Source organism: Ochotona princeps, chromosome 14 (genome assembly GCF_030435755.1).
Source record: "Ochotona princeps isolate mOchPri1 chromosome 14, mOchPri1.hap1, whole genome shotgun sequence".
NCBI lineage: Eukaryota > Metazoa > Chordata > Mammalia > Lagomorpha > Ochotonidae > Ochotona > Ochotona princeps.
This window is the reverse complement of record NC_080845.1, coordinates 17254816-17277760: the sequence shown is the minus strand read 5'-3', so window position 1 is coordinate 17277760 and position 22945 is coordinate 17254816. Positions and strand designations below refer to the sequence as shown.

At 42.9% G+C, this 22945-nt stretch overlaps 1 protein-coding gene across 2 annotated transcripts in view; it reads right to left on the bottom strand.

Annotated features, from left to right (window-relative positions):
• FKBP15 (FKBP prolyl isomerase family member 15) overlaps positions 1 to 22945 on the bottom strand; it is a 54986-nt gene that overhangs the window by 2737 nt on the left and 29304 nt on the right. The window contains exons 12-27 of one of the 2 annotated variants that reach the window (XM_058672966.1): positions 20415 to 20522; positions 19099 to 19204; positions 18518 to 18624; positions 17000 to 17114; positions 15518 to 15627; positions 15136 to 15243; positions 14664 to 14758; positions 13730 to 13832; positions 10663 to 10834; positions 8480 to 8616; positions 6547 to 6702; positions 4756 to 4908; positions 3657 to 3779; positions 2588 to 2695; positions 1645 to 2360; positions 62 to 158 (exon numbers count right to left, since the gene is read on the bottom strand). In XM_058672966.1, coding sequence (XP_058528949.1) covers positions 62 to 158; positions 1645 to 2360; positions 2588 to 2695; positions 3657 to 3779; positions 4756 to 4908; positions 6547 to 6702; positions 8480 to 8616; positions 10663 to 10834; positions 13730 to 13832; positions 14664 to 14758; positions 15136 to 15243; positions 15518 to 15627; positions 17000 to 17114; positions 18518 to 18624; positions 19099 to 19204; positions 20415 to 20522 — 2514 coding nt within the window. The remainder of the gene's footprint in view (positions 1 to 61; positions 159 to 1644; positions 2361 to 2587; positions 2696 to 3656; positions 3780 to 4755; positions 4909 to 6546; positions 6703 to 8479; positions 8617 to 10662; positions 10835 to 13729; positions 13833 to 14663; positions 14759 to 15135; positions 15244 to 15517; positions 15628 to 16999; positions 17115 to 18517; positions 18625 to 19098; positions 19205 to 20414; positions 20523 to 22945) is intronic. The other variant, XM_058672967.1, reaches the window with a different exon arrangement.

The window sequence follows — 22945 nt, the reverse complement described above, 5'->3', positions numbered from 1 at the left end:
CTGTGGAAAAAGGCCCCCAGGTGGTGGTGTGACGACTTGGCAGTGTCTGGGATTTCCTTACCACCTCGTCTTCATCCTCCTCTTCAGGCTGTGCTTTAGGTCTCGCAACTTTCAGAGTTGTTCCTTTAAACAGTTCATCCTCTTCATCCCCAGAGAGGCTGAAGGAAAATGAAGTCAGGGACAGTGCTGTTGTTACTGCTCCAGGCCCACTGTGCCAACCAGCTGTAAGGGTCACTGGGCCATAGGGTGAAAAATTCCACAGCTATGGTGGTCACCAAGGAATTCCTTCCTTCCATACCCTGTGCTAGCTTCCTGATGTAGGCGGTAACCTCCACAATCTACAGCTAGGACAAGCTTTTAAAGCAGAACAGGGTCTGGCATTTGTGGCACATTGGCTTAAGCCACCACCTGCAAAATGAATATCCCATATAAACACTGCTTTGAGTCTTGGAGCTCCTCTTCCAACCCAGCCCTCTGCTAATGCACATAAGAAAGCAGCCAAAAATGTCTGGAGTACTTGGTCCCTCACTACCCACATGGAAGACCCAGGTGGAATTCAAGCCCCTGGCTTCAGACTGGACCAATCCCAGGCATTGCATTTGTTTAGAAAGTGAACCATTGGATGGAAGATCTTCCTTCCTCTCTCCCTCTCCCCAGGCCTCCCATCTCCCTCTCTAATTCTGCCTTTAAATAAATACAATTTTTTTTATTAGAAACTCAGATATACAGAGAGGAGATACAGAGAGGAAGATCTTCCATCTGATGATTCACTCCCCAAGTGGTTACAACAGCTGGAGCTGTGCCAATCTGAAGCCGGGAGCCCGGAGCCTCTTTTGGGTCTCCCGTGTGGGTGAGGGTCCCAAGCTTTTGGGCTGTCCTAGACTGCTTTCCCAGGCCACAAGCAGGGAGCTGGATGGGAAGCAGGGCCTCCGGGATTAGAACCGGCGACCATATGGGATCCTGGCGCGTGCAAGGTGAGCACTTTAGCCACTAGGCTACACTGCCAGGCCCAATAAATAAATCTTAAAAAAACAAAACAAAAAAAACCCTAACAAACCAGACCACGATTACTCTTTCTGCCTAAATTCCTTTTATAGATCTCAGTGATCTTGAAATCCAAACTTATAAGAGCAACAGAAAATCTCACCTTGCCCCTGCTTAGTTTTCCTGCCTCAGCTTAACACCATGTTTCTCCTACTCGCAATGTTTTCTTTCAGCTCATTGACTGTGTCATGCCCCCTCCCAGGGGGTCTTTTATCATGTGTTATTCTCCTTCTGCAGCCTCTTCTGCCTACTCTTGGTATGGAAGGCTCCTCTCTAGCTTTGGGTATCAGTTTCAATATCACCCTTTCAGAATCCTCCCATAGCCAGCTCTTTAGAGCACCTCCCTCTACTCTCCATTAGACCACCCTGATACTTTGGGCACTTATACTTTTGTAATATACACACACTGATCTTCCCCACTAGAACATAAGCTCGCCAAATTCAAGAACCAAATCCACGTTTCTTACCACAGAGCCTCATAATAGTAGGCATAACTGACTAGATACACCGAAGAGCAAGGTGGCAGCCCTGGAAATAACCGAGACAACTTCCACTTGAAGCTGCCCGGGTACTGGAGCTGTTGTGCTCAGAGGAACATACCCGGAATGCCGAGAACAAGGGCTGGGCCCGAGGGCTGCACCTGCAGAACCTGCCTCTGTGCTTGTCGGCTCCTCCGAGGACCCAGTGCAGATGGAAACATGCCCTCCTTCACTGGAATCTGGAGGCTGCGGCCTGCCTTCCGTGCTTTCAGATCCTGAGGTCAGTGGGTCTGCCGTGTTGGGGTCGATCGTCAGGGGTGATCTCGTGGGGCTGTCTGACAATGGGCCACCTGAGGTTACTTCCCCAGCGTGGACTTTTCCCAGTGAGCTCTCAGGTTTTGCTGCCACAGGGCTGGTGGCTGGTGTCCCCTCTCTCTCACAGTCCATAATCACGTGACTTGGAGGCTGAGGTGGAATAGAAGTTGGAGGCCCAGGGACTCTGTGGGATGGGACGCAGGATTGTTCAGCTGCAGGGGAGCCATCTTCTGCCTGTGAGAGCACCTCGACTGCTGAGATCTCCCCTTTCCTTCCCTGTCCATCATTCTGGGCAGTGGGGGGGTCCTGAGGCAGCAACGAGTCAGCTTCCTGCAGCACCTGCTCTGACGGCCCCCGGGGGGACTCCGGCCTCTCCCTGTGCAGCGGTGCTGGAGATGGCGCAGAACTGGCTGAGACCAACCGCTCCTGGCAGAGCCCTGGAGGTGGCAGCTCCTGTTCTTCTTCACTACTGCTCTCCTCCTTCTCTTGCTCTTGTTCATTTAGCAGCTGAAGTGTCACCATCTGTCCAAAAGCCAAGGAGGAGAGGATCACTGAGAGGAACGGCGCCGGAGCTCCCGGTTCCTTCTGTATCACTGTGGGTCAGTTCCTTCAAATGACCGCTTCTGCCCGTCTCACACAAGTCACTCCACGTGTCCTAATATTAGTCTGATAGTCTTTGATCCCTCAGAAGGTACTTAAACAACAGAATACCCATTGTAAAGCAGTAACTGAGAGCTGGCTAACTGTACCTTAATCGTATTCATGATGGTCCCCAAGATGGTCCTGCCATCGTAAGATTCCTCCAGCTCAAACTCTCCCCGCAAAGACTGGAATACCTGGTTCATGATCTGCTTGACCTGTGTGAAGATCAAAATATATATTGTAAAAGTCAAGTCAGCAGAGATGAGTTTAAATCTGAAGAGGCTTGGAAAACTAAAATGAAATAGCATTGGATCTCGATAGGGGGAGGACAGTCAGTCATGAATGGAAACACTGAAGGTTGTCCTGGGGAGCGGACGACATTAAATAGTGAACAGTACTTCGGAGGCAGGGCTAGCCCTGAGAGATCGCTGTTTGGGGCAGGCAAGCTGTGGTATATGTGCTCAAGACTGATTACAGACTATTGGGGGGGCTAGCATTGTGGCGCACCATGTTAAGCTACTGCTGTAGCATCAGCATCCCATATGGGCAGTGGTTCAAGGCTGGGCTTCCCCACTTCTGATCCAGTTCCCTGCTAATGTGCCTGAGGAGACAACAGAAAATAACCCAAATGCTTGGGCCCCTGCACCCACACAGGAGACTGGAAGAAGCTCTTGGCTCCTAGCTTTGGCCTGGCCCAGCCCTGACTGTTGCAGACATTTGAGGAGTAAACTAGTAGATGGGAAATGCTTTTGTCTCTCCTTCTCTCCCTCTATAACTATGCCTTTTAAATAAAAAAGCAAGCAAATAAATAAATAAATAAGACTATTTATTGGTGCCTCTCCCTGTACTCCCCGCCCCCCACCGCCCCTGGAGTACCACTAAGAGCTTCATGGACTGAGAAGATTAGTGGTTAGTACAGCCTCTCCACCTATTTCTCTCCTGTGCTTTACAGGCACTTTTCAAACATGTCAAAGTTTCAGACAGGGACCTTTTGGGTCTGCCATTTGGATGTCAAGTTCCAAAAGATTAACTTTAAGTCAGGAAAGTGGTGTATCACTAACATTAGGAAAATAGCTACTACACACACAACGAATTGGCCTCACTGTGAATGTGTGACTGGTACATTTAATCTCTTGAACGGATATGGCTTGTTGCTGCTTTGAAATGCCAGCTCACCTTTTCTGAGGGGTTAGCAGCAGCTTTATCCCCAGAGAGCTGGGACTTGTTCTTCCGCAGTTCCTCGATGTGCTGCTCTTTTTGTTGGGTGAGGGCTGCAACTTGGGCTTGGAGGGCCAGATACTGCAAAAGAACAGACTGTGGGCCTGGGGAACCTGTACTACATGTCGCAAGTCAGGAAACCCGGGGAGAGGACATTTGTCCTAACTCTCCAGCCTGAACCTCACATGGCTTTGGGGGGAGATTGGCTGCCATCCAGTATTCTACTTCCTCATCACACTACCTCAACTCACAACTTCACTTCTCTTTTGCCACATGGTCACTTGCCTTGTTTCTAATCAGGTCAAGAAACAATGAAATAAATGTGAGGGTGGTGGTGGTGGAAATAATCCCCATCACATAGATGTAAACATTCGGCATAGCAAGAAATTATTCATCCACAAGCCTGCTTCCCAGATCTCTGGGTCAGTGGTTTTCAGCTGGACACTTTGAGATAAAATGCCTCCAGTTACAGGACATTCCCACCATGACCCTAAGCCATGTCCCATCTCTCCTTTTCTTGTCTGATAATCCCAGCATAGCCCAGTCTCCATTCCACCTCAATGCCTTGGCCCAGGACATGCCACCTCCTTGTCTACCTTACCAACCCTCCTGGTCCTTCCTGCTTCTGCTCAAATGTCACCACCTTTGGAAAGCCTTCCTGACTCCCCTAAGAACTTCCTCTTCTGGGACTTACAGCACTTAACGCATGTCTTTGTTACTCTTGTTGACTGAGATTCTTGAGAGCAGAATGTTTTGTATGCCCTTTCCAGAACACAGTTGCTGAGACACAGCTGGCACCTGACACATTATTTTTTTTTTTATAAAGGAAGAATCAAATAATAATGAGAAACACGTTCCAGAACACTGGTGCTCTTTCTTCTTTTTCCAGGTCAATGACCTGTCATTTCAAATAAGCATATGAAGGATAATTAACAAAATAGATGGTTAAACAAGTGTGGTTTTGTTTTCTAGACATTTATATCCTCTGGACTCAAAAGGCTCATTGCCTCAAGTTAACTGGACTGTGTAAGATGCATGGCCCCGGGCAAAGCTCTACCTTTTCCTGAAGCTGTGTCAGTTTCTGTTGGTTGGCATCTCTCTGTGCACACACCTCCTGGTACTGCTGCAAGTGCTCATCCTTGGCGGAGGCCAACAGATGCTCACATTTTGCTTCCCATTGGGTCTGGAGCTCGGCCTGCACTACAGACAGCTGCCAAGAGAAAACAATGATATGCTATGAAGAGAGACCTGTCCTGCCCAAGGCACAATAATAAGTTACCCACCTGAAAGGACCTGAGAAATAACTATTTGAAAGATATTCATTACTTTCCAAGGAAGTGTGCTTCTTAAAAAATTATTTCTTCAACTGCAGGCAGAGAGTGTCCCCATTTGCTGGTTCATTTTTCAAATGCCCACAACGGTGAGGTCTAGTTTAGGCCAAAGCAGGGAGCTGGGAATGCATTCCACTATGGGATGTGGTCATCTTTGCTGCTAGGCTTAATATCTAAACCAACTGTACCTTAAAAATGTTAGTAGTGGGGCTGGCATTGTGGCACAGCAGGTAAAACTGCCATGTATAACACTGGCATCCTGTATGGGTACTGGTTTGTATTCTGGCTGTTCCACTTCCCATCCAGCTCCCTGCTGGTGGCCTTGGAAAGATAACAGAGGATGGCCTAAGTGTTTGGGTCCCCGCCACCTAAGTGTCAGACATATATGGCTCCTGGCTTCAGTCTGGCCTGGCCCTGGCCACTGAGGCCATCTAGAAGAGTGAATCAGCAGAGGGAAGATCTCTATCTCTGTCTCTCCTCGTAACTCTTTCAAATACATACATACATAAATCTTAAAAAAAAAAAAAACATGCAGAGCCTGGTGTGGTAGCCTAACAGCTAAAGTCCTTGCCTTGCATGCTCCAGGATCCCATATGGACGCCGGTTCTAATCCCGGCAGCCCTGCTTCCCATCCAGCTCCCTGCTTGTGGCCTGGGAAAGCAGTCAAGGACAGCCCAAAGGCTTGGGACCCTGCACCCACTGGGAGACCCGTAATAGGCTCCGGGCTCCTGGCTTCAGAATGGTGCAGCTCCAGCCATTGCGGCCACTTGGGGAGTGAATCATTCTTTCTGTCTTGTCCCTCCTCCTCTGTGTATATCTGACTTTCAAATAAAAATAAAATAAATCTTGAAAAAATTTTTAAAAAAATTAAAATGCAGGCAGGAATGTACACTGGTTGTTAGGACTCCAAAAGGTATTCCAATCAAACGTATGACTCCAAAGCTTCAGATCCACGAAAGGCCATGATGAGATCAGCACTTTTCAGAGTCTGGACCATCAACTTCATAGGTTCAGAATTTCTTTTTTTTTTTAAACCAAAATTCCCAGAGATAATCAAATAACGGAATGAGGCACTCTAATTAAACATACATACACATATGAATTGTAAACTTATAATGAGAATGGTTTGTTGTCAAATGGACTAAAGATCCCACTGTGCCCTGCCACTACCACTGGCTGCCACTCCTGATCACCTTAAGTAACTCCTGCCTTTCAAAGACAACGCTGCACCTGAAGAATGGCATCTGGCAGCTGAGTACTTTGGCCTTACCATGTTTGGAATTTCTGGTAAAGAGACTTTTTTCTATGTTTTATTTATTATCCCCATTTAGTTCCTGGTCCTCCTGCATCTATGTGCATCCCTATCCCCACCCTTCTGCCAGCTATGAGAAATGTTACCCTAACAGGAGAAACCGTACTCACTTGGGCAGCACATATACCTGATGGGAGAAACCAGCTCTTCTCTCTGAGTCCCCCACACCTTCCCATCATTCCCCAGTGCTTGAGCCGCCCATCACCTGTTCCGCAGCAGCCTGGTCTGTGGAGATGCGAGCCTTTTTCAAGAGCTGTCGAAGCTTGTTCAACTCCTCCTGGTATGACTTGCGCATTTCATCTATCTCCTCCTCAGCCTGGCAACGCTCTTGAGCTGACTTCTTTTTCCTTTCCGAGAGGTTCTTAGGAACAAAAGACAATGGAGATGGTGGTGACGGTTAATAAGACCTTATGGGGTCCTTCATCCATTTCTGGAAATAGTTCACTTTTTTAGCTGAAGTTTTCCCTACATATTTAACATCTTTGGCTAATGGGTGAGGGAAATTGTGATAAGGAGAATGAAAATGTGAAGAGCTTTGTCTCTACTCCAGTGACAGATGGGAACATCTTAACCCTAGTGGGGTACGCAGCACAGGCACTCCCACACTCTTCTAGTAGGAAACAAACGCATATGCTGTCTTGGGACAACGAGTCTACACAAAGCCTTTAAAAATCAGCACAAATGATCATTTATCTTAAGGAAGTAGTAAGTGATATTCATAAAGAAAATATTACAATGAGTTATTGACGTACTGTCTATTACAATGAAAAGCTGCAAATGACCCCCCAAATCAGAAGAAACTACTTAAAATGAACTAAAGAAACTACAGATGAAAATGTAAACACAGACTAAGATTAACATCCTAAAAAGGGACTGGATTAAAACAGCTTTACAAGTAAAGTTTTACTTAAAACCTCAGGAACAGTTTGTCTTTTTTCATATTTAAATCACTGTAACACAGAAAAATATATAAATGTTCCCACTTAACTCAACTGGGCTAGTATTGCCTCCATATTAAATTTCTGATAAAGTAAAATTATAACCAACTAGAGAAAACATTTCCAACATCTATGACAAAGTATTCATATCCTGAATACAGTTTACAAATAAAATATACAATATAACAATGAGAAAGAGAGCAAAGGACATTAAAGAGAAAATTCACAGAATAAGTACAAGATATTAAGTGTACAAAAGTATTATTACTAATAAAAAACATTTTAAAACAAGGCAATACATTGTCTACTTGTCAGACTAATAAAGATTAAAAAATGTAACATGTAGAGTTCAGAAAAATGTGGAGAGAGATATAGTACTGAAAGTATAAATTAGCATACTCTTCTTGGAGAATAAACTGTAATATTTATTTTAAAATGTGAATATATAGGATTCTTTTACATCCCATAATTTTAAGCAATTTGTCCTAACATATGTTAGCAAAAATAGTTACATAGTATGAAGAAATTCACAGCAGTAATACTTGAAATAATGAACAATTAGGAACATAAATCTAAAAGTGGTAAATAATTAAATTATGGCACAACCTCAAAGTAGACCACCATGAAATGGTTTCAATAGAAAGAGAAAAGGGGGCTGGAGTTGTGGCGCAGTGCGTTAAGCAGCCACCTGTGACATCAGGATCCTATATGAATGCTGGTTCAACTCCTGACTGCTCCATTTGTGATTCAGCTCTCTGATCAAGTGCCTGGGAAAACAGCAGAAGATGGCTGAAGTGCTCGGGCCTCTCCACCCATCTGGGACACTGATGGAATTCTGGGTTCCTGGCTTTGGCCTAGGGCCTACCCTGGCTGTTGTGGCCATTTGGAGAGTTAACCAGAGAATGGAGATCTCTCTTTTTCTCTGTAACTGTGCCTTTCAAATAAATAAATCTTCAGAGAGACGGACAGAGATTTCATATACATAGAAAACAATCTGAAAGGATCACATATTGTTTATAATCGACACCTCAGATTAGAGAGTAAAAGGGTAAGATACCTTACATTTTTCTGTATTACTTGTATTACAATGTTGCACAATGAACACATACTAGTACAATTTTTAAAAGAAAAACAAAAGCCATCTATTGCACAGCTATTTCTGGATATATAGGGCCAACACAGAAACTCTGTGCAATTTACCTTTTCCAGAGACTCTTTCTCAGCTCGAAGGTCAACCAGCTCCTCCTCCAAGGATGTCACCTTGAGCTCCAGTTGCTTCCGGCTCTGCTTTTCACTTTTGAATTTGGTCTGTGCTTGTTCAGAAGTGTCCTGGAGCTCTGGAATGTCAGAGCAGAGCTGAGGCTGTGGAACCAGAGCTGCAGGGGGTTCTGTGGCACCCCGGCAGCTCTGTGAGAGGTGCACATCTCCATCCCTCAAATCACCACACAAACACCCTCCACTTGCTTCTTCCAGCATCACTTTGCTGGGCAGCAGTAAGGTTTTCTAGACCACATTTATTCTCTATGGACTAGCCATCTCTATATGTATGTGGCCCTTCTACACTTTATCTTAGCCAAAAGGCTGAGGGCAACATATGTGGCCCTTCTAGACAGGTCAAAAGGAGAAAAAATAGTCCAAGCGGTCAAAGATCACCTTTGGAACCAAACGCACCAACAATTCCATTATGGTCACATCTTATGACACTAGCCAGATGTTTGTTTAGTACTGATCTGGGCCCTTTCTCCCTACCTAGGTAAAATGCTCTCAACTTTCTTTATAGCTAGGCCCTTCTACCAAGACCTTACTTTCAAAACATGCCTTCTAATATGAAGCTATTTGATATATTTTTTAAATTTAGCACACCAACACTTGATTGAAAAAGTTGAGGTAATCATTGTAACACATCACAAAAGCAGAAACAAGAAAATTAAACAGCACTGAAATCTAAGATTGTCCAACACCTGCTTGCCTCATGTGATGCACTAAAGGGCAAGAAACACATCTTAACTGACAGTGTTTGTAACTCCCTCTTAGGCAAGTGAACTGTGCTTCTACCCAGCCCTTAGGGCACTAATTACTTCTTGTCCAGTGGTCCCATCATGCCTTCCACATTTATTTCTATACACTGAGGTAGACAAATCAACATACTGGTCTTCAAAACTCTTCCACCCAAGCACCATGTTAAGTACTACCTTTGTGCCAGGTACCGAACTAATCTGGAGGAAAGAACTTCATAAATACAAGCAAAACATCACTCATTCCTTCCAGGGGCTTGTATTCAAAAGGGGAAAACAGAAATAAAGAGGTCTCAAAGAATATTCTAGGAAAAAACTGAGAAAGCTTAAGAGGCATATTCTGGGAGGAGTGGAAGCAAATATTGGTGATAGCAACACAGCAAGCCCACAGGCCCACAGAATACAAGAATATTCTTGGATAAAAAGTAAGAATAGTCAGCAAGCTTGTTGACGTGGTCAGATACAACCCTGAGGGGCTCGGAGGAGTGTGTGCTGAGACCTGATTAGCAATCCCTCCCCCCACTGCCATGACCCTTGGGAGTGCCTTCAGTCTTTGGGAAGGCCTGGAGACAAGTGTCTGCAGGTGGGCACATGAATAACCCCCTTGGAGCGTTGCCTAGTGAACAGGCTCTGTCGCAGCACTTCATGGCCCACTCCCACACGGGCTTGCTTTTATCCTTGGAAAACAACTGTAGCTTAGAAAAAGGACGCAAGTTCATGAGAACTAGGAGACACATTTAGAATACCCCCTTGCATGGTCATAACTACGTCTAACTGAAGACCAAGTGACCTTGTAGCCAAAATATTCCTGGATTGTCTGTTCTTGAAGGTTGTTTAGAATGCTGGGTAGAACGGACAGAAGGCAAGCTCGCAACATACTTTTTGCTTTGGAAATCCTTATCCCCTTGGTTCCCTGTGTCTTTTTAATGTAACAGTCCTCCCAACATCCCAAGGCCCAAGATCCAAAGAGATCCACAATCTGAGCCAGGATGACCTGGACAACGGAATGGAAGATACATCAAGTTGGAGAGACCAGGCTGAGGATTTGTCAGTCATCCTCTAGGAAGCAGGAATGTACAATGGAAACTGTGACTTAACACATCAATTCTTCCAGGCACATGAAGCCAACCAGAGACACCAAAGAAATTGCAGGTGGTATTAGCTCAAAGGGAGACAGTGTCAATTCAATCCCAAAGAGTTCTTTCGTTTTCCTTTAGGTTAAAACAATCCTGTTGATCTGTCTTAATCTCTGGCTCCCCGCTTCCCAAACTTCATAAATGGTGCTGCACAAGGATGGAGAGCAAGGAAAATCCTTGAACTCCTTAGTTTCAATGTTAAAACCACCAGCATCCCCCAGGGAGGGCACACCTGAGAGCTCTGCCTGCGCTTTGGCAAGCTGGCCCCTGAGAACATCTGCTTCCTTCAAGCTTTCTGTCAGCCGCATCTGCAGTTCCATTTCCTTCTTTTGGTGAGCAGTCATTTTCAGCTGCAGCTGAGAGATCTGTGCGGTCGCTGCTGCCAACTCCTCCGTCACCTTGGCCTGTGTTGTAACAAGGACAATGTCACTTTAAACATGGGTGCTCTTTGGCTGTAAGTAACGACTCAACCTCACATAGCCCTATACTGGTGTAACTAAATTAACAAGAAGGAGGCTAAGGCTTTCCAAATTTTCTAGAATGAAATGACATTAAGGTCGATCCTTGAAAAGTCTGTAAAAAGAGAAAAAAATACGTGCATGTATACACATTTGTGTGTTTAGATATTACCATAGTGGTTTAAGTCAGGGTACACAATATTGAGTGGGGAAAAAAACACACCAAACACCTAGAGTGGGTGCAATGGCTCCCTGATTTCCAGATAGATGAAGTTTTACTGTTGACAAGGAATGCTGGGGAAACAAAATGACAAGATGAAGTAGAAGTTAAAAAAAAAAAAGTGAAAAAAGCAGTTAAGTTAGGAGCAGGAAAACGACATTGAACACAGATGGCATTTGACATGGGAAAAAGAACACAGCTAACCAGAAGCGATATCCCAGGTCACCTTTCACCCTCTGGGCTGAATTGAATTTGTCCCTTCATAAAACAAGATTAAATTAAGTAACCTCTACTATTTCTTCAACAATTATTCCATCATTCTGCACGGCCCTCTTAATCCTATCATCAGGAAAAATAGCTTCGTTTTATTTGAAAGGCAAAGCTACAGAGAGAAGGAGAGACACAGAAGAGAGCTCTTCCATCCACTGATTCATTCCCCAAATGTTTGCATTGGCCAGAGCTGAGCCAATCCAAAGGCAGAAGCCAGGAGCCAGGAGCCAGGAACCTCCTTCAGGTCTCCCACCTGGGTGCAGGGGCCCAAGAACTTGAGTCATCTTCTGCTGCCTTCCCAGGCCATAAGCATCCAGGGAGCTAGGTTGGAAGTGGAAAAGCTGGGACTCGAAATGGCACCATATGGGTTGCCAGCACCAAGGCGGAAGCTTAAGGTGCTATGCCACATCATTGGCCCCTCACTGAATTTTGTTTGTTTGTTTTTTAATTCAAGTATATTTACTATTTACCATGATACAGTTTTGTAGCTATAGGGGTTCTTACCTCCCTGGATCCTTCACTTCCCTTTTCTCCCTCATTGAATTCTTAACAGTACCTTTCTGAGCTGTGTTTGAAGATAGACCTGCCTCCACGCTTAGAAGGACCTTGATTGTCTTTCTTTAGATGGACTACCATGAGGAAAATGCTTTTAACTAAGTATCAGACAGATAACGGAGTCGATGTTTAAAAGGTGACCAAGTCAAGTAAGTGGTACCAAGTCAGGTAAGTGTTCAAGCCTTCAAGAATACCAGCACCAGCTATGGAGATTCCTGCAGACTCATGTGTCTGAAGCACAATCTCTCAAGCCCAGCGAGTACTTGACATTCGTTACGATTATGGCTGTTATGGGCACTTCCGCTGCTTCCTTTGCTGGTATAACTGGAGCACTCATCAGGTTCAAAGCACTATACCAGATGTCTTTGAGTCTGTCAACATGCAAATATCTGATAGAAGAATGAGCTAATTAATTCAAGGGGTCAGCTAATTACACCCTGTAGCCCACATTGACTTGCGACTTGTTTTAGTAAACAAAGTATCATTACATTAGAACACACAAGAGTGATGGTCATTTTTTAAGTCAAATGCTGAACTTCACTGAAAACAAAGGCATCCAGCTGCAACCTCCAGAGAGAGACAGTAAAATCACCAACAGCAATGGTGATTCCTATACATGGCTCTGTCTTGGAATCAGGTTCAAACTCCAAACCTCAGCTAGACATACTAAATTAGAATCTCTGCAGGTAAGCTTAATAAAGTCCCCAAATGATTCTGAAGTAGTCAGCCAGGGTTTGGGGACAACCAAAGTGGTTATAGTTATCATTTCATCTCTGAAAAGTAACAGTGAGGACAAATAATACATTTGGATGATGAATATGTCTAAGGAAAAAAGGAGGGAAAGAAAAACATGAGAGGTAGGAGAAAATAAAAAGGAGACACAAAATAAAGGCAGAAGAAGGAGAAACTGTAAAAAGTATATTGGTAAGTAACTTCAATACTGGCTTATATCAATGTCACAGGCTGCTGACCTTGAACTGGGCATTACAATGAGCACAATAAACAAACTGGTATAATATAGCAATTGGAAAGAAATAGGGTTAGTTAAAAGAAAAAAAAGAAATAGGGTTAGTGGGCCCTGGTGCGGTAGCCTAGTGGCTAAAGTCCTCGCCTTGAATGCTTTGGGATTCCATATGGGCGCTGGTTTTAAACCCGGTGGCCCCACTTCCTATCCAGCTCCCTGCCTGTGGCCTGGGAAAGCAGTCAAGGATGGCCCAAAGCCTTGGGACCCTGCAACCACATGAGACACCAGGAGGAGGTTCCAAGCTCCTGGTTTAGGATCAGCACAGCTCCGGCCATTGCGGCCACTTGGGGAGTGAATCATTGGACAGAAGATCTTTCTGTCTCTCCTCATCTCTGTATATCCAACTTTCCAATAAAAAAAAAAAATACTAAAAACAAAAGAAAAAAAATAGGGTTAGTAATAGACAATGCTGTTTAGGCAAGACCCTGCCTGTGTCTTCTAGTCAGACATTATTTGCCTGGACACAATGGCCAGGAGAATATGAAAACCAGCATAAGGTATACACGAGGAAGCCTCACTGTTACTAGAACATGAGAAAGTATGTGAACTCCAGAAGTTGTGAGGTATACTGATCATTTTGAATCAACTTATTACAAAGCATATTGTAAGAGCAATATATGGACAATGAATATATAAAAATCCGCTGATTTCTAGTTATCTGTCCACTGACAGCAAAAATTCTGCTGAAAACTCATCTGGTATGTATGTACGTGGGGCCACGCCTGAGCACTGCACATCCTGATCTGGGCTTTTCTCTCCCCTGTTATTTTACCTTCTCCTGTTCAGCATGCAATACTCTTGCCTGTGTATTTTCTGTGGCTGTTTGAAGTGAGTTGTTCCTCTTCTCCAACATCAGATTACTCTGCTCAACATACCTTTGAAAGAAACAAGGAAAAAGAAAACATTCAATGAACAAAGAATGTTTGCCAAGCACAAGCCAGTATCTGTTCAGCCTTCACAACACTGCTCTCTAGTTCATCAAAAATCATCTGAAAGCATTTTATTTCCCTTCGATCTATAGTAATGAAGGTTGGAGGCAGGAACCCGGGTGAGTTGCTCTGTATAATAAAAATGAGAGCAATGCAAGGAGTGTGTGATTAACAAGTCAAGAAAGAGGAGAGAGCCAGGAGTAAGAAGGCTGCTAGAAGGAAGGGAGAGAGAGGAAAACATCACTCCCCCAATCCTGCCATATGGGAGACAAGAGATCCTGGAGAAGAGAAATGCAAGAGAATGAGCTTTTCTTCATGTTCTCTGGCATGTTCGCCTGACCCCTTAAATCTTCAAAAGAACCTACATTAAATGTGGGATTTTATATGGCAGTCACTGAGATTCTGCCCGAGTTCAAGTTGATAAAATAGAGTGAGCCCATAGTGATGACAGAAATATTGACAGCAGACATTTTCAAGCGCTAACATCATTTTTACACATGAAGAAACTAGAGATAGCGGGAATAAATAAATGTGCAAAGTCATGCAATCCATCAGGGTAGAGCCAGGAGTCAAACACTCCATGGCCTTATATCACAGCCCCCTGAGCAGTTTCTCCAAAAGTGCGTCTCAGAAATCAGGCAGTAATTCACAAGACAGGCATGAGACAAACAGCAGAAGTACATATGTAATACCCTAAACAAACACGTGCATTTAAGTTGGGCCTTTACACGTGTAGTCTTTCTGTCCATCCTAGTCAGGCCCCATACCTGTTATTACCTCTGATTTCGTTCAATGAGTTCACTAATCTTGTCATTTTGTTCTTCTATTCGACTGCTCTTTTCAAGGATCTCTTGCTTCAGTCTTTCATTTTCCTAAATTCAAAATACACAATGTACAATTTAATTGCCTTGAGAAAAAAATGCCAAAGAAAATGGAGTCAATTTGACATAGTCAACATTATTTTAAGATGAAAAACTCTAACTTATGTTCACAGACATAATAGTTAAAACACCATATCAAGTTATACCCAATGGATTGAAATCACTAGATCTAACGAATGGTCTTACTGTAATTTTGAAATATAATCAAAATGCAATGTTTTCTTCTCATTTCTCATTTCAGACCAAATTAAGCCACAGTGGATTTTCCTGTGTAGCATTTATCACAAGCTCTCTACTTTGGGTATAGAAGTTTTAAAGGGGAAAGTGAGGGCAATGTCCAAACAGAGTTCTCTTCTGATTCCCCTCACCTGAATGATCCGTTGAATGTTGCTCATGATCATGCTTGTTTCCATTGTAACTGACATGCTCGGAATAAGCATTGAATTGCCAGGACCATGTTTCTCTAACTCCTCAACCTACAAAAGGAATGCCAGACAGATCTTGTGAGGAAGTTTAATACGAAGATATGCAGCTTTCTCAAGATCTGACTACCTTTGTGAGGGGTTTAAGGAGTTTCTGAGGTCATCTCTAAATGTAAGCTACAGTTTACTCCTACTCACTAGATCCCCCGATAATACCTCCTCTGGGTGAAATAGTGACTAACTACTACCAAACAAGAGTTTACTTGTAGCTGTGGGCACTCCCTTTTTACCCTCACTTTCAACAGGGTCCCCACCCTCACTCAGTCACCTTAGTCATGAGATGATCCACTTTATCAGCCACTTTGCTGACTGCCATTCGGATTTCAGTGTTATGCTGCCGGGCTTCTGTCATAAGGAATGTAGCCACATCACCTGATCCTAGACACATAAAAGCCAATAAGAAACTTAAAAATACTGGACCAAAAGAAATGATCTAAGGAAAAGTTACTAAGTCTTACAAGCCAAGAAAAGCAAGGAATGAACGCCTGCATGTACTAGGAAATGCTTCGGCAGACTATGTACCAGGAAACACTGTCAGGACAGTATGGTAGAAGCAACAGAGCCCCAAAGCTAACAATTAAACCATGTTTCTGCAAAATGCACCAAGATCTACAGTGTGGTTCAGGGACACAAATGTGTTCACTTTGGGCTGCCATGGCACTGGCAGCTTGAAATGCCAACCCTTTCATCCAACTTGCCAGGCATGATGTCAGCTGCCATCAATGAGCATGGTTCTTGTTCTTGGTCAGCTGTTTGATCAGGATGCTGACATAAACAAATCATTACAACAGAAACTTCCAAGTGCAAAAAAAAAAAAAGGGACCACGTACAAGGTACTCAAGCATGATTAACTGTTTAATAATACACAAAGTTGAGTCTTGGAGGATAGAAAGCAGGATGATACCAGTTTAGGGAAAGCTTCACAGAAGGATAAAAAAAAAAAGTTTTCTGGATGGAGAAGGCAAAGGGCTTCCAGAAAAAAGAAAAAGCTGTGTGCAGGAAGCCACTACCACTTCAGAACACAAATCATGTTGTAGGATATCCTTGCTTCTTCCTAGCACCGTGCAAATACCAAAGGTGATTACTTAGCAAAGGACAAACCAGGCAGGACCAGGCAGGATACCATTACAACTATTTGAATTTTCTCTCGTAAGGTACCTACACTTGTATGTGCATACAAAACACCTGAAGAGTAACTCAAGTAACCGTCAACAATGGTTTCCTAGAGTTGGGGCTTAACGAAGGAAGACAGTAACCTTTCCCTCTAGACACTTTCACAGTTCTTGATGTTTTTATAAAGTATATTACGTTCAGAATTCAAGTTTTAACTCCTCAGCTTTCATTTTTGAGATTCTGAACTATTGCAGTGTTCATGCTTTCTCCCAATTTTCTCCAATGTTTTGCTCTTCTATTATTCTCTGTACTTTAGTCCCTCTAACAGAGGAATTAGAAAGATTACTGAGGAAAAAAATGCAAGAAACAAAACACAGAATGCAGACATCAAGGAACTTTGAGGATGCGGCAATGTTCTAAATTCACCTTATGATGGATATACAACTCCATAAGATTTCTCCTAAAAAAAATCTTAGAATGGGTGTACTGTGTGGTACATAAATTACACCTCAGTGAAGCCACTACACAGGAAAGAAGCGAAGGCCAGAGAGCTGTGGGGACAAAAATGAAAATGAAATGGGGAGAAGGAGAGCACAGCAAGGGCGGAGGGCGGAAAATGGAGGGAATTGGTTCCTACCTTGAAAATGGGGAGCCTGTGAGAGTGGCGCTGGGTACAACGGTCGAGCAGGCTGCAGCTGTGAGGGCACGGCAACTGCTGGGGGATATGCGTAGGCCTGCATTCCTGAATAGGGCTGAGAGAGTGATAGGTTACCACTGCTTCATGAACACTCTGCTGTCTCTTTTTTGCTTAGTAGTCTCCTTTGGTGCAACAAAGTTGGTAAGCTGGGAAAAGACCCAAACTGCATAAGGCTAAGATGTGGTCTGGCAGTGGGTGGGAGCTACGGCAGAGTGAGGGCTGTCACTGTAACCCATGGTACCTGGTCACTGAAGCCCTGCACAGAAATTGAGGAAAGAGATCCTGGGTCACTACCCAGTTCCCTGGTGTTACGATTTAATTAAGCAGGAATTCATTCCCTACTAGCAAGCACATTGTCTAAGAAATTTAAAACAAAGTTTTAAAGTTTGATTAGTTTCTCCTGAATTAAAGGGGAAGTGTTTACTGAAATCCCAAACTAAATCTTTTGGCTTTCAAAAAATGCTTCTCTCCTGTCAGATTCTGATACTTGTCTAATGTGACTGAAAGCTGTCATTTTTCTCTGAAACTCAATCACCTCAACTGTAGAATAAGGATAACCGTATCATTTCATAGGGTACTATGTGACTAAAACAAGTGACATAGTAAAGTTCTTAAGAGCCAGTAAGTTAAGTGCCTGGCAACAAGTAAATGCTAAATAAACAGCTATCATTTTTAATGGGGATGACCATTTTTTCCTTGAACTAGGGGAAACCAGCTCATTTCTAGGAAAAGATATAACTATACATCCATTAAAAACAAAAACAACAATCTGTAGTCTGTAGCATAGTAGTTCTTCATGAGGAAGTGGGGAGGGAACACAAAAAGGACAGGGTAGGACTTTGTTCAGTTTTGACGCTCTCCACCCTAACAGGGCCCAGCTTGCCCACCATCTCTCCCATTAAGGAAGTGAGCCCCTGGTCTCACCACCAAGTGAGCTGAGGTCAGAGAGCCTGCCAAGCAGCAAGCAGGCCACAGAGGCAGGCAGGTGGCTGCCCTGCCTTCAATGAGAACAGAAAACAAGCCTACTTTTAGAGGACATTCACACAGCAGAGGTCATGGGTACCCAGCGTCTACCCTCAAGCCAGGATGGTAATCTGGCTGAGTACAGTACACACCGCCTGCTATCTGCTGTTAGAAACAGCACAGATGAGGTGAACACGTACACCTCAACAACGTATGTGAGCAAAGAAAAGAAAATGAAACGAACATCGACTGAACCTTTACCATATGCCAGGCCCAGACATCAAAAAGGAACTGTGTTGTGCTTGCACTCAACCACAGTACAACAACCTGCAAGATAGGCAATCCTTTGCCTGATTTAGAGATGAAAAAGCAGTGATCCAAAGAGGAAAAAATACTACAAGTTTTGACTTTGAGAAAATGCTTCTGTATGAACTGTGCAAGAAAGAACCATAATAAATGATAATTTATAACTGATACAGTTTAATATGTTATTACCTGAAAGGACTGGGCATTTCCAGGTACAGCTGAGTGGGAATCAAGAGGTGCAACTTGCATTAAGGCAGCAGAGGGTGCATGGAGCCCAGAAACAGATGACTGGGGTGCTAAGATAAAGGAAGACATTTTCTCTGTTATCCACCCTTGGTTTCCTGGTCTAAGTCTGGACTTAGCACCTCATGTATCGCCATGTTTTAGATTCCTCTATTTTTCTCGCCTACTATCCTAAAACCAGCTCTGCCAGAGTCTCAGTAATGTGCCACTGGAAGGAAACTGGGCAATCTCTCATGTGTGTGACTCAGACCCGCGATCCTATCCACTGACAAGAAGGGTAGAATAACAACACACAGAGAGATGTCTCAATAGCTTAGTGCAGATTTCACATACTGACAATGCAACACAGTAGCAGGCCAAACATATCTTCAAGTATGAAGAAGCTCTACCCAGGACAAAATGAGGAATCTTAACACTCCAGTCCAGATCTCAGTATTAAAGCAATGCAACTTCACACTGAGGAACAATGCTGATCATTTCAATGCTCACCCGATTCAAAGCCATGGAGCCTCCGAGAGGTTTCTTACCCTGTGAGGTCATCTGTGCTAACACTGGATGGGCTGGCTGAGGAGTGGGATGGATGGATGATGGAGTCACCATTGGCTGTCCAGCTCCTCGCACAGCATTCATCTCCTACAAGAGGCACAAGGGTTCTGGTTACCATGTATGGATCTTAACTGAAGACTGAGGCCGACTGACTGTCTGCCTTAAACCCACTTTCAGCACGTGGTTTCCAAACAGACGACAGTGAGGAAAGGCAGGCAGAAGGCCCAGAGTTTAGGGTGTAGGCTGTGGAAAGCAAACACTCAATTACAGATGAGAGTAAGACTGCTCCCTGTTAATCATACCAAGTAATTAAATACAGTTAACTTACACAAACATTCTAAGCTATTAATGTTTTATTGTTTGAAACTGACAGCTTTCTGAAACGTAGCACTTTCTAAACCAGCAGTTACTCTAAAACTGACTCAATCTGCTCTCACAAAGCAGGGGGGGTTTTCTCAGGGCATAGTTCAGACTCTTCTCTTTAGCCAGATAAACTCCACCGGCCTCACACCACTCAAGGAAATTCAGAGCAGGACTCGCTGCATCTCATCAACATGCTGGTTTTGGATAATAAAGTTTCAAACTGCTTTCTCCCTTTCTTCTTCATAAAATCACAGTAATACCTCTGACCAAGGTTACTCTTCATATCACTTCAAACAGAAAATCCTGTGACACAGCACACAGCGTCTGATTTGCTCTACTGCAGCTCAAGGGCTGAAGTCACTGACCTTTTTTGGGGGGGAACTTCTTTTCTTCCCCTAATATTCTTTTCCAAAAAAGTCTCCCAGTTGTAGATCCTGACAGGTCTAAATTACTCCAAATGTCAAGAAACAGGGCAAGAGTAACTATGACAAATGAATCTAATATCCTGAGTTCTCTTTCAACACAATGATTTGCTCTATTTGTATTATTTATTTTAATATAAGATCAAAAGACGTAACAGATAGACCTTTAGTAACACTAGTGTGAAAATCACCATTTTCCAAAAGGTTCTAAACATCCAATCAACAAAGAGAAATGAAACACCTGCTCTGGGTGGGCTATCATGCTGCCGCAGTCAAACAACACAGGTTCCAGTACATGGAGGCTAACTTAACTACTTAAAATTACATGTGCAACAGAATTGTTTGCAAGAAAGTAGAACCACTGCATCATGCCGACCTGCATCATTTTCTATATAAGTATTTTAACTAGTGATTTTGGGTCAGAGGTAGAATAAGCAATCATTTCAATCAACAGAACAGAAGTCATCAAGCTTTGAACAGCAAGCTTTCAAACACAATGAGGGGAGACATACTTCAATTTCTGAATCATTGGAATCCAGCTGTGGTGGAAGGATGGGCAGCATGGGCTGGCCCATTTTAGCCATTCGAGAGATCAACTTGGCTTTGACTGTATCAGAACTCTAAAAAGAGAAGAAGTTTTAAAAAATTAAATCATTACAATTAAGGTTATTCCCTTTAGTAAGATTTATTCCTTTGGCTCTTACAACAAATCCCTGAACAAACCCTCTTCCCTTATGTATATGAAACCATTTCCTCCACAAAATAAAGATTAAAGATTTCTGGCATAGGTCACAATTAATAATAGCAGCAAAAATAATTCCCTACATGTTTGGAATGGACAAGGTAGTTTCATACATATTACTTCACTTCAATCAAATCTCCCCACCAGGCATAATTATTCTCAATTTACACATGAAAAGCTAAGGTAGCAGACAAACGGACTGGCTCTTAGGGATGCCAGGACTGGCCCCTCCAGCACTGCTGCTATAATGAAACCAGCTTGACTGCACTGGCTGGAGGCCAGGTTCACCCTCACCAAGGTTTCCCAGGCAGCTGCAGGGTTGAAACAGTGTCCTCTGTACAGTGCTCCACAAGACCTTCTAATAACTGAAGGCCTTCAAATCAAATCCCTGCAAATATTGGAGTCAGTTCCTTTTTATAGTCATATGAATCTTTTAAAATTTCTCAAATCACTTCTCATGAGCAGTGAAGTCAGGAGCGCCAAATCTGAGGCTTGTGTAAAAGCTTCGCTACAACACACATGCCACAATACATAAATTCCTGTCAGTTCTTAACAACTGCCTCTGAATTTTAATCAAGTCCTATTTCACAAGAGTAATTATCTTATATACACTGATAACGCACACAAAAAAATATGTAACATTGAAAAAGATGTTAAAGAAGGGAAGCTTTAAGATGACAGTGCCCTCTCAAACCTATAGCAATTAAGTATAGATATTTGGAATAGGCTGTGGGGAGAAAGAAAAAGGATCCCCGTGTTCTAAACTCAGGTTCATTTACCTCTGACTTTGCACTGACTACATAATATCCATTCACTAAGACAAAGGGCAGTATTTAGAATGGGGTGTGCCTATGCCTACAGGTACACAAGATGCTACCCAACATAGACAGAGAAGTGATCACAACTTCTGTTGCTAAACTACAAACATAAAAGATTGTTTGTTTACACAGACAGAGTATTCTATATGCAGAGTTTGTCAACAGACATATTGGGAATAAGCGCTCATTTTTATGTGTTTAATTTACTTGGATACATAAACAACAACAACAACAAAGTTGGTTAAATTAAGAAAGAACTTTTGCACCAACCAAGTCCAGAAAATAGAATATCAAGATCTACAGATTTTCAAAAACATTGAGGAAGCTCTTTGTATACTAACATGGAAACAACTATCACACATAAAGAGGAAGTTGAACAATATAGAAAGAATGCTTCTGTGAGTATGTGAAAAAAGAGAGGAATAAAATATCCATTTTATTGACCTGTATTTGTATAAAGAACACTGAAAAAACATATGAGGAAACTAAAGAAAGCAGTAATGAAGGGATGTGAGATCGACTGAGTATTCACAATGTGTAACTGTATGATTGTAACTATCTAGTAAAAAAAATTAAACTCAAAAGTAAAAATAAAAATGGTTAATGTGTGCTGTAAATTTTATCTAAAAAAAGAGAAAGAAGATAACTAAAGCAAAAGTTACTAAAGCTTAGAAATGGGTACAGGGGTAGCTATGATTAGGAAGTACAATGGAACAACTGGATGACTTTTAAATCTTTTTTTGAGAATTATTTATTTATCTAAAAGGCAGAGTTCCAGAGGGAGAGGGACGGAGAAAGCGAGATCTTCCATCTGCTGGTTCACTTAGGGCCAGGCTGATGCCAGAAGCCTAGAAGTCCAGTTGTGTATCACCTGTGGGTAGCAAGGACCCAGGTCTTGAACTATCCTCTGCTGCCTTTCCAGGCACATTAAGCAGACGAATCAGATGAGAAATGGAGCAGTCAGAACTCAAACTGTAACCCACCCAGAATGCTGGCAGTGTGCCATAACACCAGCCCTAAAACTAAACAATTTCTGTAGTTGTTCAAAGATCCAATATTATAATTATTTTAAAAGTGTTTGAATGCTCTCTTTGGTTTAACCATCTAGGTTTAGGAAATCATCTTTTATACATATCAGATCAATTATTTGCTAAATAAGTCCTGCACTCAGTTTAATATAAATAAAAAAACTAGAGTTGGAGATTAAGCACCAATTTCACTTATATGTACCTTGTTTCCCACCGCGATAAGTTAAGTCATAGGGTTTTACAATTTGAAGTGGGGATGGATGTTTGGCTTAGCAGATGCAATGCCAGTCAAGACACGTGAGGCTCCATTGGAATGCCTGGATTCAAAAAACCAGCTCCTACCTCTTGCTTCATCTTCCTGCTAATCCACAACCTAGAAGGCTCTGTGATGACTCAAATAATTGGTTTCCTTTCACCTGTGAAGACCCAGACTGAGTTCACAGTTTGGAATCAAT